Source organism: Mixophyes fleayi, chromosome 1 (assembly GCF_038048845.1).
Source record: "Mixophyes fleayi isolate aMixFle1 chromosome 1, aMixFle1.hap1, whole genome shotgun sequence".
NCBI classification, from domain to species: Eukaryota; Metazoa; Chordata; class Amphibia; order Anura; family Limnodynastidae; genus Mixophyes; species Mixophyes fleayi.
Genome location: NC_134402.1, coordinates 32,307,958 through 32,322,779, shown reverse-complemented (window position 1 = coordinate 32,322,779; position 14,822 = coordinate 32,307,958). Strand labels below are relative to the sequence as shown.

General features: G+C 42.5%; 1 protein-coding gene across 2 annotated transcripts in view; it reads left to right on the top strand.

Moving 5' to 3' along the window:
- The first annotated feature begins 947 nt into the window (after positions 1–947).
- Positions 948–14,822, top strand: part of MXD4 (MAX dimerization protein 4) — a 38,955-nt gene continuing 25,080 nt past the window's right edge. Inside the window, exons 1-2 of one of the 2 annotated variants that reach the window (XM_075194220.1) lie at positions 948–1,378; positions 2,246–2,342. In XM_075194220.1, the coding sequence (XP_075050321.1) occupies positions 1,315–1,378; positions 2,246–2,342 (161 nt within the window). In that variant the 5' untranslated portion in view covers positions 948–1,314. Of the gene's footprint in view, positions 1,379–2,242; positions 2,343–14,822 lie in introns of both variants that reach the window. The other variant, XM_075194219.1, reaches the window with a different exon arrangement.

Sequence of the window (14,822 nt, the reverse complement as noted above, 5' to 3'; positions counted from 1 at the left end):
TTAAATCTTGGTCTCCATGAAAATGGCCACCTCCATAAGCATCAATACCTGGACATAGGACACAATTTCTGAACTGTGTCATCATGCCACAGATGGTGAAGCCAACCACGTTTTGTACTGGCTCAGCATCAGGGAGAATGCCAGACTCTTCAGGGAGTGAGGGAGATCACCCCTATTTCAGGGAGTCTCCCTGACATTCAGGGAGAGTTGGCAAGTATGAATATAAGAAATCTTTGCTGTACAACAATGCAGATTACATGCGACACTGTCGCTGTGAATCATTCATGGTGCTCTACAATCCCCATCAAGTCATATTTACAGAATTGGGTAACCGTGTACTTTATGAATACTGGAAATGTTAACTTTTAAAGCATAAGTAATAAAATTGCTACAAAAAGAAATCAAATACATAAATCTGACCCACCCATGCAGGTATAATATATATTCTACATGTAATAAATTATGCATATACCCCTAAATGCACATATACTTTCGCAGACTGTCATACCTGCCATTTATGGCACATCTGTGCACAAAAGTATTCACTACAATAATAATAATAATAATAATAATAATAATATGTGTATTTATTTATGTGTGTGTGTGTGTGTGTATATGTATGTATGTATGTATGTATGTATGTATGTGCAGTTATACGCTTTTCTACTGCTCTTATTATTTCTCCACAGTCCCTAACCGGTCATGTCCCCTTGGTTTTTTTTTTCTTTCCTTTTCAACTTTTCTCTTCCTCACAGCAACGTCAAGTTCAACGGCGCCTATTGGCCGCTGCCTCAGCGAGCATCCCCGCTGTCACGGGCACTTTACATCACCAATCAACGCGCAGCGACTACTTAACATGCACAAATTCGCCCAATACCAAGTTACATGGGCGTGGCCGCACACGCTGTTGCTAAGCTTCGGCATCTCAATCGTTACCATCCCTGCTCAGTAGTTGATTGGGATCTGTCAACATTCTCTCGGACTCTCCTCCCTTCACCCTCCCGCCCCTAGCTCTGACGCGAGACGTTGCCATTGGCTGGGAACAAACCGAAAACCGCGCCTCCGTGCCACCGCCGCTCTACCATTGGTCGGTTAGCCCGTCCATCTCTCCTATGTCAATCGAAGCCGTGCTGCCGTTTATATGGACTTAGAAGTCCCCAAAGCGTCTGAACTCCTTGTAGTTCGTCCCACTTCATCTTGTTTTCATTTTCCTCTCCAGCCAGGGGCGAAGTCAATAGTTTTATTTTTTATCAGTGCAAATATCTAGTTTTACATATATATATATTATATATACATATATTTATATACTCAAGTATGGAGTTGAATTCTCTGTTAATCCTTCTGGAGGCAGCTGAATATTTGGAGAGAAGAGACCGAGGTACTTGTCACTGGGGTGCTGTACTAACATGGAGGGGGTTCTGCCCTGCCTGGTACATGGGAGGTTGGGGGTCTGCACTAGTGACACTGCAAAGTCATCATTCTACCTTATTTTTCCATGTTTTATCTGTGTGTATGGCTTTATCTTGTGATGTTACACATATATGCACTGTACACCATGTACACACCCACAGGAACATACAGCACTTTGTTTACATCTCTGCAAATCTCTATAGAATGCAATTAATGACTAATGTCTCTGCATGTCCTGTGTCTCTGTGCAGACCTGAAGATCTACAATTATATTTTACAGAACCAACAGATCCTGCTCTATATGACAGCAGGGCATATGTGTACACACAGCAAGATACACACCAGAGATAACATACCATCTGCACATATAGCAGATGTGGCATGATGATGATGTATGTAAACACACAACATACATATAGAACAGTCACCTGATTTTGCATTGCATATATGAGCACATTGCATACTGCAAGATAAAACCTATGCACATGCCAGGTCTATGTAAACACAGGGGAGAAACGTGCATTATTTTGCAGGTAGTCACGTTATAACATGCACATGTGGGTGGGATGCACATTGGTGGTGTGTATTTGTTTGTCAGCTACAGGGATCTTCTTGCTTTGTATCAAATGTATTGTGTTTGTTTTACTCAGCTGTCAGTCACAAGTGGGGTGATCACTCCTGCCTGTCAGTTCAGGCGGAGCTGAGACTTGGGGGGGGGGGGGGCGTGGGGGGGTCAGTTGTGACAATGTGATCTTGGGGGTAACTGGTAAATGTTCATGCACTCAAAATAAACATACCCCTCCTGTCTTTCTTTCTCTCTCTCTTGTGGCAGAAGCAGAGCATGGCTATGCATCAGTTTTACCTTTCGACAGCGATTATTCATTGAAGAAAACCAAAGCAGCCTCACTATCTAGAAAATCCCAGAATAACAGGTAACTACTGAAGCCCCCCCCACATCCCCTGACAACTGAGACAGCACACGGATCCTATGAAATGCATGGGGGGGGAGGTGCTGGGGGACGTCGCCATTTTTCCTGCCTGGGCTTGGCTGTGTTTTGATCTCATATAAACACTGCCACGCGTACACCATGCATGCAAGTCCTGCTGTACTCTCCCTTCATCTCTCATACACACACACATGCATTCCTCACATATATTGTCCTTTCGCTACAGTGTCCTTAATCACACCCATGCACTGTCCTGCTGTATTCTGCTTGTTCACAGTCCTTGCTGAACTCTCTCACTGATCCCTCAGAGATAACATGTCCTTGCTCAACTCGGCTCACACAGCCTTATGTAGATCTTCCTAAATTAGAACACACAGGCTTGCAATGAAACATACCCTGTGTGTGTGCAACATGTAAAGTGGATTTCCAGTTGGTGTTGTTGTTTTTTTTATTTTTTAGGTACAATATTGTTAACCCCGTTGCTTCCACTCCTTTTTGTACATTTTTTAACAGTATCTTAGGAGTGGAAGTGTTTATTTAGTTTTTTTTCTTTTTGTTTTGTGTTTTTGCATCATATGTATTAAGTGTCCTGTGACATTTTATATTTCTTGAAGTGCTCCCTAAAGCAAGTGCTGAAATGCTGACATATGCACGCTAGGACATAGCTGTAGCGTTTATACTGCATGCACAGAAATGTCGCAGCCTTAAGACAGAAAAATAGTTTTTATTTGCTGACAGCAGTAGGAATCTGCCATAAAAAGGTGATTGTCAATAGGGTTTTAAGGAATTTCTCATAGCTCGCTCCTAATTTAAGACTTTGCTATTAATATACTTCATTTTTAGACAATTTAAAACATCATTTAGTTGTGTTTTACGTTCACACCTACGTGTACTTACTCGTGATAATTATGACTTTCTTAATAGTTATTAAATGCATGAAATGACTTATTGAGAGCAGCTGACTGGATATGTAATGTTTTTTTATGTGCTTCTGTCTGTTGTAATATATGTATACATCATGTTATTGGTTCATACCTCCAGCTGCAAATAGTTTAGAAAGCTAAGGGTAGACATATATGGTTTATAGATAAACTTCATTTTAATAAATACTTGTTTAAGCCTTGATATGACTGATGGTTATATGATGTTACTGGAACAACAGTTGTCCTACCAAGCCCTAGAGGTTAGCGGTAAAACCATGGAAAACTGACAGGTCTGTTGCAGTGATCGAACGCGCTAACTTCTGTTATCTGGCTCTGGGTAGTATAATAGATTTCTATTACATTACCCCTGAGCAAGTTGCATTATGTATGTGTGTTTTACTGCATGCAATTTAGTAATTGTTTGGTCGATGAATCAGTGTAAAATTTGGTAACATTTTTAAAATTACAGCAATTGATTGAGCTACCTTAATAATATTTATGGGTCTATTTATCAAAGGGTGAAAAGCCCTATGGCGGTCGAAAATGGGTGTTTTTTGATGGCGATAAGGCCTCACCCTATCTGTCACCGCCTGCGGTGGCCCCATACAAAGGATTTAACAAGGAACGTGGCGGTAAAAGTACGGTCGCAGTCATTGTTCTGTTATCGTCATCTCACCATAGCGATAACAGAAAAAAAATACTTAATTATTTCCATAAAGTTTTTTTTCCATCTCCAATATCTTTAAAATATTAATTTTTTTTATATTTGTATATATTTTTATTTTTATTTTTTTTTAATTTGTATTAAACCTGGGCTTTCGGTTCTACTGCGCATGCGCAAAATGGCTAGCTGGGTCACGCATGCGCAGGTTCCCTAAGACTGGCCCGATGAAACGATATATTAAGCCGTAACAGCTCATGACCAGTATCACCAAGATAGATGAGTATCTCTCACCTGTCCTGGCGATATTTTATTGATACATTGAGATGATAAGTAATTTTCTTTATTTTATTTTATTTTATTTTTTTTAATCATCAATGGTTTTTATTGAAACGTTTTATGGGGAAGGGGTGCAAAGCAATAAATCAGAGAGGGGCGGGAGTGGGTACATAGTTGGGAGCAGACAATACAGAGTATACCAAAGACTGTGGTTTGACATAACAGAGAACATCACATGAGCACATAAAAGCTAATAACATTGCACAATGTACTGGGAGGAGTATTAAGACATTTTGATTAAGCTAGAAAGAGAAGGGCCCACAGAATCTGGTGGACGTAGGATCAGAGAACCCTTGACATCAGATAAATGATTTTCTATCGTTGACAAAAAAACGGCCTTAGCGCTGCAGTTTGATAAATGGTCCCCAAAGTATCAATTAGTGAATAAGGTTTGTTCAGGCGATGCACAGAATTGTCGTTGTCACTATGAAAGGTTTTGCATTTTATTTTGCTTATGTCTGTGAGTATTTGGAGATGGGGATTCTGGCCTGGATGGGCCCTAAGCTTGCACGGAATTCACTTGAAAACTTGATAATAGGAAACATGAAAGTAAAGATTGAATATTTGGAGTTTGAATACTGTTTTGTGTTTTTACAAAGTGCAGTGGCCCTGGCCTGCCTGTGTAGTTGGAGGAGCCACTAACCTGGTGTGGACACGCCTCTCTCAGTGGTTGTGGAAGAAGCCCCAAATAGTTGTGGTACAGGCCAGGGGCCTGAAATTCGTCTTGCCAGTCCTGCCTGTAGGCCCGATTGTGGAATTCTTGGTTAAAATATTGTAAGGTGACAGAGGACCTAGAGCAATTACATATTCAAAATGGTGCCGCTGTTTGACATGAGAGGCAGAGACAATAACATATCGGAAAGAGAAACATCTGCAAGTATAGATATACACTTACTAGTAGAATAGGTAGGAAGGCTGAACTGGAAGCTTGACACTAACATAAAACATAACATATTTTAAAGCACGTGAGCAGGGCCCTCTTACCTCTCAATCTGTTTTATCCAGTATTGTTTATTACTGTGTTTGTCACCAATTGTGAAGCGCTACAGAATTTGCTGGCGCTATATAAATAAATGTTGATGTTGATGTTAAAATGTGTGTGTTATATTTGGTATGTTATTTGTGGTTGTGCAGTAGATTCTCATAGCAAGGTTTGACCTTTCCTAAGTTGCCCTGACTGAGGTCACTAATCACTAGGATTCACTTGACAAGAGGTTAGGAAACTCCTGGTTATTGAACTCCAATATAAAGCCTTATTGTCCAGACTGTGCATGTGGTGAGAGGTAGTTGTGTCGCACAGCTGTGTAAATGTGCTCTGTAGCTACAGTCTGCTCTATTATAGTCTTAGCTGTTTTCATTACACTGTTTTGTGTTCTATACTATGATATTGTGTGAACGTTCTCTTTACTGTATTATTGATTTGGGAACTATATTTGTGCAGGTCCACGGCTACTCTACAAGAGTCTCAATTGGTAATATTTCTTGCTCTAATGCATTTAAAGTATCTGCTACTGTGATCCTGAGCTATTATTAACATTATTATTATTATCATTCATAGCTTACTCCGCAGCACTGTACAATTGGGGACAAACACTGTAATAAAACAAGACTGAGCATTAACAGTCAAAGAGCTTGTAAGCTTACAGTATAGGAAGACCAGTGGTGGGCAACAGGCGGCCCCCAGCTCTCTGTCCCCGTTCTGACTTTTCTTATAAATAAGATTGGATGGGAGCAGCCAAATTCTGCCATGAGATCTGCTCTGCACACTGCAGGGTGGTCACCCAGCTTATCCAATCAGAGGAGCTAGTGCAATGCATTCTGTGGGAGTGGCTTGTTGGGGTAGGTGTGATTGGCTTGTTGGGGCAGGTGTGAGCGGCTTGTTGGGGCAGGTGTGAGCGGCTTGTTGGGGCAGGTGTGAGTAGCTTGTTGGAGCAGGTGTGAGCGGCTTGTTGGGGAAGGTGTGAGTGGCTTGTTGGGGCAGGTGTGAGCGGCTTGTAGGGGCAGGTGTGAGCGGCTTGTTGGGGCAGGTGTGAGCGGCTTGTTGGGGCAGGTGTGAGTGGCTTGTTGGGGCAGTTGTGAGCGGCTTGTTGGGGCAGGTGTGAGTGGCTTGTTGGGGCAGGTGTGAGCGGCTTGTTGGGGCAGGTGTGAGCGGCTTGTTGGGGCAGGTGTGAGCGGCTTGTTGGGGGCAGGTGTGAGCGGCTTGTTGGGGCAGGTGTGAGTGGCTTGTTGGGGCAGGTGTGAGCGGCTTGTTGGGGCAGGTGTGAGCGGCTTCTTAGCGCAGGTGTGAGTGGCTTGTTGGGGCAGGTGTGAGCGGCTTCTTAGGGCAGGTGTGAGCGGCTTGTTGGGGGCGGTGTGAGCGGCTTCTTAGGGCAGGTGTGAGCGGCTTGTTGGGGGCGGTGCGTGTGGCTTGTTGAGACAGGTGTGAGTGTCCTGTTGGGGTTGGTGTGAGTGGCCTCTTAGGGCGGTGTGAGTGGCCTCTTGGGGCGGTGTGAGTGGCCTGTTGGAGCTAGTATGAGTGGCCTGTTGGGGCCGGTGTGAGTGGCTTCTTGGGGGTGCTGTTAGTGACTTCTAAGGGAAGTGTGTGGGACATGTTGGGGATGTGTTAGGGGCATGTGGAGAGGTCTGAGTATGGATAACATGCGAGACCCTGCGGCTTGTGGGGTACTCAGGGGATGTGGGGCTTTTTTAGAGCAAGTGAGGGGTATGTTAGTTCATTTTAGGAGATATGCTAAATATATATAGGATATATTTAGGAGAGATATTGGGATGCCGATGCTGTTTATTGGTTGTTTATTTTATTCTTGACATTAAGGGTAATGTGCATCTCTATTGGAAGATGTATTTTGGTTTGCCCGTCACTGCTGCAGACAATAGTATCAGCTAACTGATTACACAAGTACTTACTATTTTGCAACATTTTGAAAGTGTAAAAAAAAAGACATGGAAAGAGTCAGACAGTGTATTAAGCTACAAGACATACTAGCTATGGCTTTACCATATCTTATAGGAACATTTATTTCAATTATCTCCAGTAACAATGTAGAATTTTCTTTACAGGGAAACTATCATTAACAACAACCCTTTTTTAAAAAAAGTTCTATACTATGAAATATCCACACACAACGTATCAAACAGTACAGTGCAGAAACATCCAAACCAGCTGCTTTGAACTAGAACAGACTCGGCAAATTGCCACGTAAATAGAAATAGACTAAAAAGTGCCCATTGTTTGCAGCACAGTGAAAAGTGACAGGTCCTTGAGATCAAGAAAGAGAAGCAACAGAAACAAATAGCTGTAGTAGGAATAAAATAGTCATATTCTAGACATTTTACCCAAAATGTAATTCACCCAAATTAGCTATGACCTATATGATTATAATGTTATATTTACACTACACTAAATATACACTCCTTAAATCCAAGCTTAAGCACGGTGGCTAAGTGGTTAGCACTTCTGCCTCACAGCGCTGGGGTCATGAGTTTAATTCCCAAGCATGGCCTTATCTGTGTGGAGTTTGTATGTTCTCCCCGTGTTTGCGTGGGTTTCCTCCGGGTGCGCCGGTTTCCTCCCACACTCCAAAAAAAAACATACTAGTAGGTTAATTGGCTGCTATCAAAAATTGACCATAGTCTGTGTGTGTTAGGGAATTTAGACTGAACGCTCCAATGGGGCAGGGACTGATGTGAATGAGTTCTCTGTACAGCGCTGCGGAATCAGTGGCGCTATATAAGTTAATGGTGATGATGATGATGATGAAACATAAATATAAGTTATACATGATAGTGTCCCTGTAAAATTGTTTATCCTGAAATATTTTCTTTATTAAATATCTTTAGTTTGTTCAAGAATTTTTGTTCACAACATGAATTATTGTGTATATACAGTAATGTGTGTACATTGAATGCTTCTGATTGGAAGCTTCTGTTTTTTCATGTCTTGTGTTCGAATGGAAAAAGTTTTTGTTTTTTGGCTGAGTTACTCCCTTTTTTTTCCGTAAAATATGTTACTGTCCGGAGTTTCTGCAACTTATTTCAGTAGAATATACAAATGTTTGCAGCAGAAATTTACACAGCCCACAGATGGACCAATATCACTCTGTATGTGCAGTGTTAGACAATACGCCTATAAGGGAGAGTTATATTTGTACTTGGACAAGAATCCTATCATCTTCTAGTCCGCCTAGGACCCCAGTGCTCAGGCTTTCTGCAGCTACTACCCAGAGTGCTGTGAGTACGTGCAGGGGAGAATTAAAGAGACATGATTGCTATCACACAGAGTGCTCTTTCTCAACAAGTACACGCTTTCTCAATAGCAGCACCCTGCCCTGAGACGTGGAGAGCGTTGCACTTGCAGACACAAGCTACGTTTGCTGATTCTTTTAGGTTAAGCATTTAAATACTCAGTGCATAAATTTGTGTGGGCCTCCCAAATAATTTTTTTCCTCTTCTAAACTATAACCTTTATATGTACCACTGAGTGTAAGTTTTCTCTTTCTCTCTTGCTTATATATATGAGAGAGAGTTATGAAATACAATTTGGAGGATCAAAATTAATACTATTAAACTCTAGGATGAGACCACTGCTCCGGGCTAGTAAAATTCAAGTCATTTTGTGGAGAGAAAATATTTGTGTGCCCCTCTGTACAGCAAGGAATGCCCCTTAAAAATGCGTCTTCTCCGTTCTTTTTCACGCTTCAATAATCATGCTCCGCAAGATGAAATCTTTGTTTTTGCTCTGCTCTGCAAGACTCGGGATTTACCCTGTTTAGTAAAGAATGCCATCACTCTGGGTGGCGTGATGGTATTCTTTATTAATGCCTGCACAAACTTTTATTTTGCCACAAATGCTGCCACGTGGCCATCTATGTGCTCTTGTGCAAATCGAGGAACACCGTGGGTCCAAAACGGATTTCACACCGCCCCTCCACTCTTTCCATCCTTTTTGGGGAGCAGGGATAACCTCCAAGTAAGTTTTGCCCTCTATTTCCAAATGTGTTAGTTACCCAATGTTGGTACTCTTATTGATTGTGCTTAGGACAATCCTCTTTGCAGATGCATCTTGTGGTGGGTGGCTCTTAAATAGCTTGCAAATGATGCATTTTAATTCTCTGCGTTTATTATTTTCTTATATGCAGGTTTTAAAGGACCATTAAACCCCAAAATAGAAATTTTCACATGTGAACCGTGAAGGTAATTCACATTGTTTAGTGTTATCCTTACATTTCACTGCTACTCTGTAATTATTACCTCCATTACATACAGCTAAAGCTCCTCTCAAATCTTTAGAACAGTGATGGAGACCGATGCAGGTGAAAAAGTTTACATCAAGCTGCTGTGACATCACTGGCCCCGCCCTTCGGTTTCAATCAACTAATGCACACGGTTAATTTTTAACATGCAAGTTTGGCAAGTGGCCGGTTGCTCACTGTGCCGGCCAAGTGGTCGGTCGCTCTGTGCCGGCCAAGTGATCGGTCTCTCTTTGTGCCGGCCAAGTGGTCGGTCGCTCTCTGTGCCGGCCAAGTGGTCGGTCGCTCTCTGTGCCGGCCAAGTGGTCGGTCGCTCTCTGTGCCGGCCAAGTGGTCGGTCGCTCTGTGCCGGCCAAGTGGTCGGTCGCTCTCTGTGTCGGCCAAGTGGTCGGTCGCTCTCGGTGCCGGCCAAGTGGTCGGTCGCTCTCTGTGACGGCCAAGTGGTCGGTCGCTCTCTGTGCCGGCCAAGTGGTCGGTCGCTCTCTGTGCCGGCCAAGTGGTCGGTCGCTCTCTGTGCCGGCCAAGTGGTCGGTCGCTCTCTGTGCCGGCCAAGTGGTCGGTCGCTCTCTGTGCCGGCCAAGTGGTCGGTCGCTCTCTGTGTCGGCCAAGTGGTCGGTCGCTCTCGGTGCCGGCCAAGTGGTTGGTCGCTCTCTGTGCCGGCCAAGCGGTCGGTCGCTCTGTGCCGGCCAAGTGGTCGGTCGCTCTCGGTGCCGGCCAAGTGGTCGGTCGCTCTCTGTGCCGGCCAAGTGGTCGGTCGCTCTCGGTGCCGGCCAAGTGGTCGGTCGCTCTCGGTGCCGGCCAAGTGGTCGGTCGTTCTCTGTGCCGGTCAAGTGGTCGCTTGCTCTGTTAGAAAAGTGTCACCCTCCAATATGCTACAGAGGAGTGACACATAAAACCAAAATGTTTAAATTTTATTGTATTTCTTATTTGTGATTACATTGGTCCATTGTTAGCAGGTTTTTGTCTTTTTTTGAATTATATGTCCGGGGTGCTCACACCCAAACTCTATAAAAAGAGCATAGGACAATATCGGCAAAAGCATGTAGATAACCCTAAGTAACATTATCCGAGCCACCGTCTGTATTTGCCACCATAAGCTTAGGAGCTGTAACCATGAAACATGTGGTATAGCTCATAGCAATCATAGCAACCAATCAGATTGTACTATTATACTTGGACAATGAAAGCAGACACCTGGTTGCTATGAGCAGCAGCACCTTTTTCCTGTGCTATAGTTTTTGTCAGTGTCCACATGACAGGTACCTTGTAAGAGATTAACTCTGCTGGATGACTGTAATTGTTGTAATTAGAAGAATTAACATACGGTGCCTGGTTCATGTAGTAAAGCAAAGAAAAATAACACGGTAATAGCACAATTGCAGTCAATTATATGTTATTTGTTAGATGGATTAATTTTATAACCATAATAAATCCATTATGGTCTCCTGAACATGACCAGTGTTTTCGCAACAAATTAGGGGTTGTGCTCCATGTATGGGAAAAACATCGAAACTATACAATAGTGTGTATACTTATCTATCTAATCTATCCATATAAGATATCACATCTGTCTATCTTATCTGTCTATATCCAGATAGTGCACAGAAAAAACTACTGCTGGTGCCTCATTTTTGGTTGTTATTCCCATTTATATAAATACACTATTTGTCAATGTCAACGCTCAGTGCTGATATATTAATGGGAGAGACGTTGCTGGTGAAGTAAGATACTGGAATAATCATAGGACACATGTGCGCTGTGCATGTACTACATGCAGGATATTTAACTGGAATTTGGGATCTTGGAGTATAAACATATAAAGGGGTTGTATTCACCCACTGCTTCATTGACCATTCACCCTAAGTATACTATGTGGGTGAGGTCACACCCATAAGAGGCCCCTTTTACCTTACTTCTATCTGTAAAGCACTTCCATATATTTTAGACCTGTGGACTGTAGATGCACTGCTATGTCCTTGTTTTGTTATTCAGCTGATTTGAGGAAGTTCTCTGTACAGCGCTGCGGAATCAGTGGCGCTATATAAATAAATGATGATGATGATTCAGTGCTTGGCGGGTAAGGGAGAATTCACAACGGTAGACAACTTGTCCAAAAGTAGACTACCCCTGTAAGCATCCCTGCTCCAAAGAACCACAATGCTATATCCAAAACCCAGTCCCTTATTTATTATTACGGTCAACGTTTATGTAACAACCGCAGCCTTCCCATTCTCATGTCTCACTATCCCCTAAGAGTATAAGTCATTGTGGGTCGATTTACCACCACATATCACCTCTGCCTTGTTATACGCATCTCATATACTGAATTATACAGAATGTGTCAGCGCGCTATGAATGTAATGGTTTCCCACATCTAGTTTTAGGATCGATGGCTTCTGCGATTATTTTAGAATAACAGTACTAACACTGTCCTGTGCTGGTCTTTGTAATATGTGATAAAAACCTTACATCATCATCATTTATTTATATAGCTACAACATATTCCGTAGCGTTTTACAATTGGGGACAAACACAGTAAACTAATAAACAAACTGGGTAAAACAGACAAAGTGGTGAGAAGGCCCTGCTCGCAAGCTTACAATCTATCACATCCTCCCATTCCCGGTTACAGAACATTTTTCAGGCTGCACCCACTTTGTGGAATTCCCTCTCTCGCACAGTAACACTTTCCTCTAATCTACAAACCTTCAAGCGTGAAAACCCACTTCTTCAGACAAGTTTATAATATTCCTCAACCACCATCTTAATTTACCTAGGTTACTCTATTACCACCCTTTACACAGCTAACACAAGACAACAACCCTCTGACCAACATTGCTACACACACAGCCCACTCAATACTACTTTTACCTTTGCATTCTAGCTGGTCCATTGTGCAATATGATGCAGCACATGCCCTTGTTTTTCAAACTCCCATTGTCCTATAGATTGTAAGCTTGCGAGCAGGGTTCTCTTACCTCTCTGTCTGTCTGTATTACCCAGTATTGTCTTATCAGTGTTTGTTCCCAATTATATAGCGCTACGGAATTTGCTGGCGCTATATAAATAAATGTTACAGAGAGAAAGGATAAAGTGTTACATTTTTACCATTGTATCTACCCTTTCTTTGTGGCCAGCCATACCCATCACTGCTGCCAGGTTCTTGAACTGTTGTTATAGTGTAACAACAAGCCCGTGGTATGACTGCGGATCCCGTCTTCTGAAGCCCTCGCTGATCCCCAGGATTGCAGCCAGCTCCTTCTCAATAGGGTTCCTAATTATTGTCCTCTATTTGCAACCAACAGTGCTGCTTTAGCTGGTTTCCCTTTAATTAAACACTAGCACATTTTTATATTCCGTCTGCATGTAGATCTTCAAAATAGGGTTTTGTTGTTTTTGTTTGTTTTTTTAAATCTTGGAAATAAAGCACATTCCAGAGTTTTTGCTGTCTAATTAATAATGACGGATGGCGAGCTATTCATGTTTCCTCTGGAGACTGTTTTACAATGAACAGTTCTTTAAGAAGATCTTTATGATGTAGTTTTAAAGTTTTAAAGACATAGAAGTAGATGCCCTGGTGAGGAAAACTTAGTGAGCAGCCAGCAGAAAAGTGGAAGCATTATAAACACGGGGCTGGATTTTCATCATCATCATCACCATTTATTTATATAGCGCCACTAATTCCGCAGCGCTGTACAGAGAACTCATTCACATCAGTCCCTGCCCCATTGGAGCTTACAGTCTAAATTCCCTAACAAACACACACACACACAGACAGAGGAGAGAGAGACTAGGGTCAATTTGATAGCAGCCAATTAGTATGTTTTAGGAGTGTGGGGGGAAACCAGAGCACCCGGAGGAAACCCACGCAAACAAAGGAAGAACACACAAACTCCACACAGATAAGACCATGGTCTGGAATTGAACTCATGACCCCAGTGCTGTAAGGCAGATGTGGTAACCACTGAGCCACCGTGTTGTGGGCTTAACCAATATACAAGAGCAGGGAAGGGACTCTGACTCATTGGGCTCATAGTGATCCTGCAATACTGCTGTACCATCCTGGGTTCCCTGTTCTGCTCTGAAAAGAGTGTGGGCCCCCAGGGAGGTCCCGTGCGGGGCCCTGGAGGGGGGAACACCGGTATTATCAGGCCTCCATCACCTCCGGGCACTGTAGCAGCCGCGCTCACGGTAATTCCACCATTTTTCGTGGGTCTGCAGCCTACGACCTTACTAGGAGCTTGTGAATAGATGCACAGAATATGGGTTCAGCCCACAGAATAGCTGCCCCCAGCTGTGTATAGGAGACGGGCCCACTAGATGCTTGTTTTGGAGTAGCAGAGAAATAACTACATGGAGGCAGCCGGAGAGATTACATTACTGCCTTCCCTCACTCCTCATGAGTTGGGCAGCGTTTCAGGTCATTCAGCGTGACATGAACTGGGACATTTTGTTCTGCTTCTTTGTTGTGGTAACATTTAAATCAAGCCTTCCATCCAAATGCGAGTCTCCTTACTCCAGTGGGAGGGCTGCACACAGTGACTGGCATTTATTTCTACCAGGTGGATTTAATACGTTTTCTGGTTGTTACAGTTGTGTTAGTTCAGAAGATCTCACATCAGCAAATCATTCTGTATATAATAATCATTCTGGGAGTTACAGGGATCACTTCTAAGAAATTATTTGAAACAGTTCATTTATTAATAATGAACTTTTAGGGCTAGCTATGGCGGGTACGTTAAAGGAGTTTACCAACTTCAGGTCAATTTAATATATTACACTTTCCATCCTGTATTTACTAAAAACATTGCTTTATTGGTCTGGCTTCCTTATGTGCTTGTTTATTGCTGTTTCCCCGGATATCACACAGCTCTGCATTACATTGCATACAGCTGTATCCAAAGAACAGCTTTTTGGGAGGAAATACAAATAAAACAACATGTTTTTCGGATGCTATAAAGACATGCCTGAAAACCAGAAGGATAAAGCGATGTATTTATTAAATGTTACAGGAGGACGTGTATAGATCAATGAATTAAAGAAACTCCTTTTAAACATATGCTGGAAAAAAATTATATTTGTATGTGTTTATCAAGGGTTAGTTTAACCTCTAGAGAGGTTATAAAAAGTAAACTGGAAGAATTCAGTTCTTCACTTATTTCTTTTTGCAAAACAAAACATTTGCGGCATTATATTCTTTGTTTACTGATTGCTTTATACTCTGAATGTAATATTTAGAAAGGGCTTTAAGCTTTGTGTCCAGTCCCTTACCTTATGTCCCCACTCCTCCCACAGC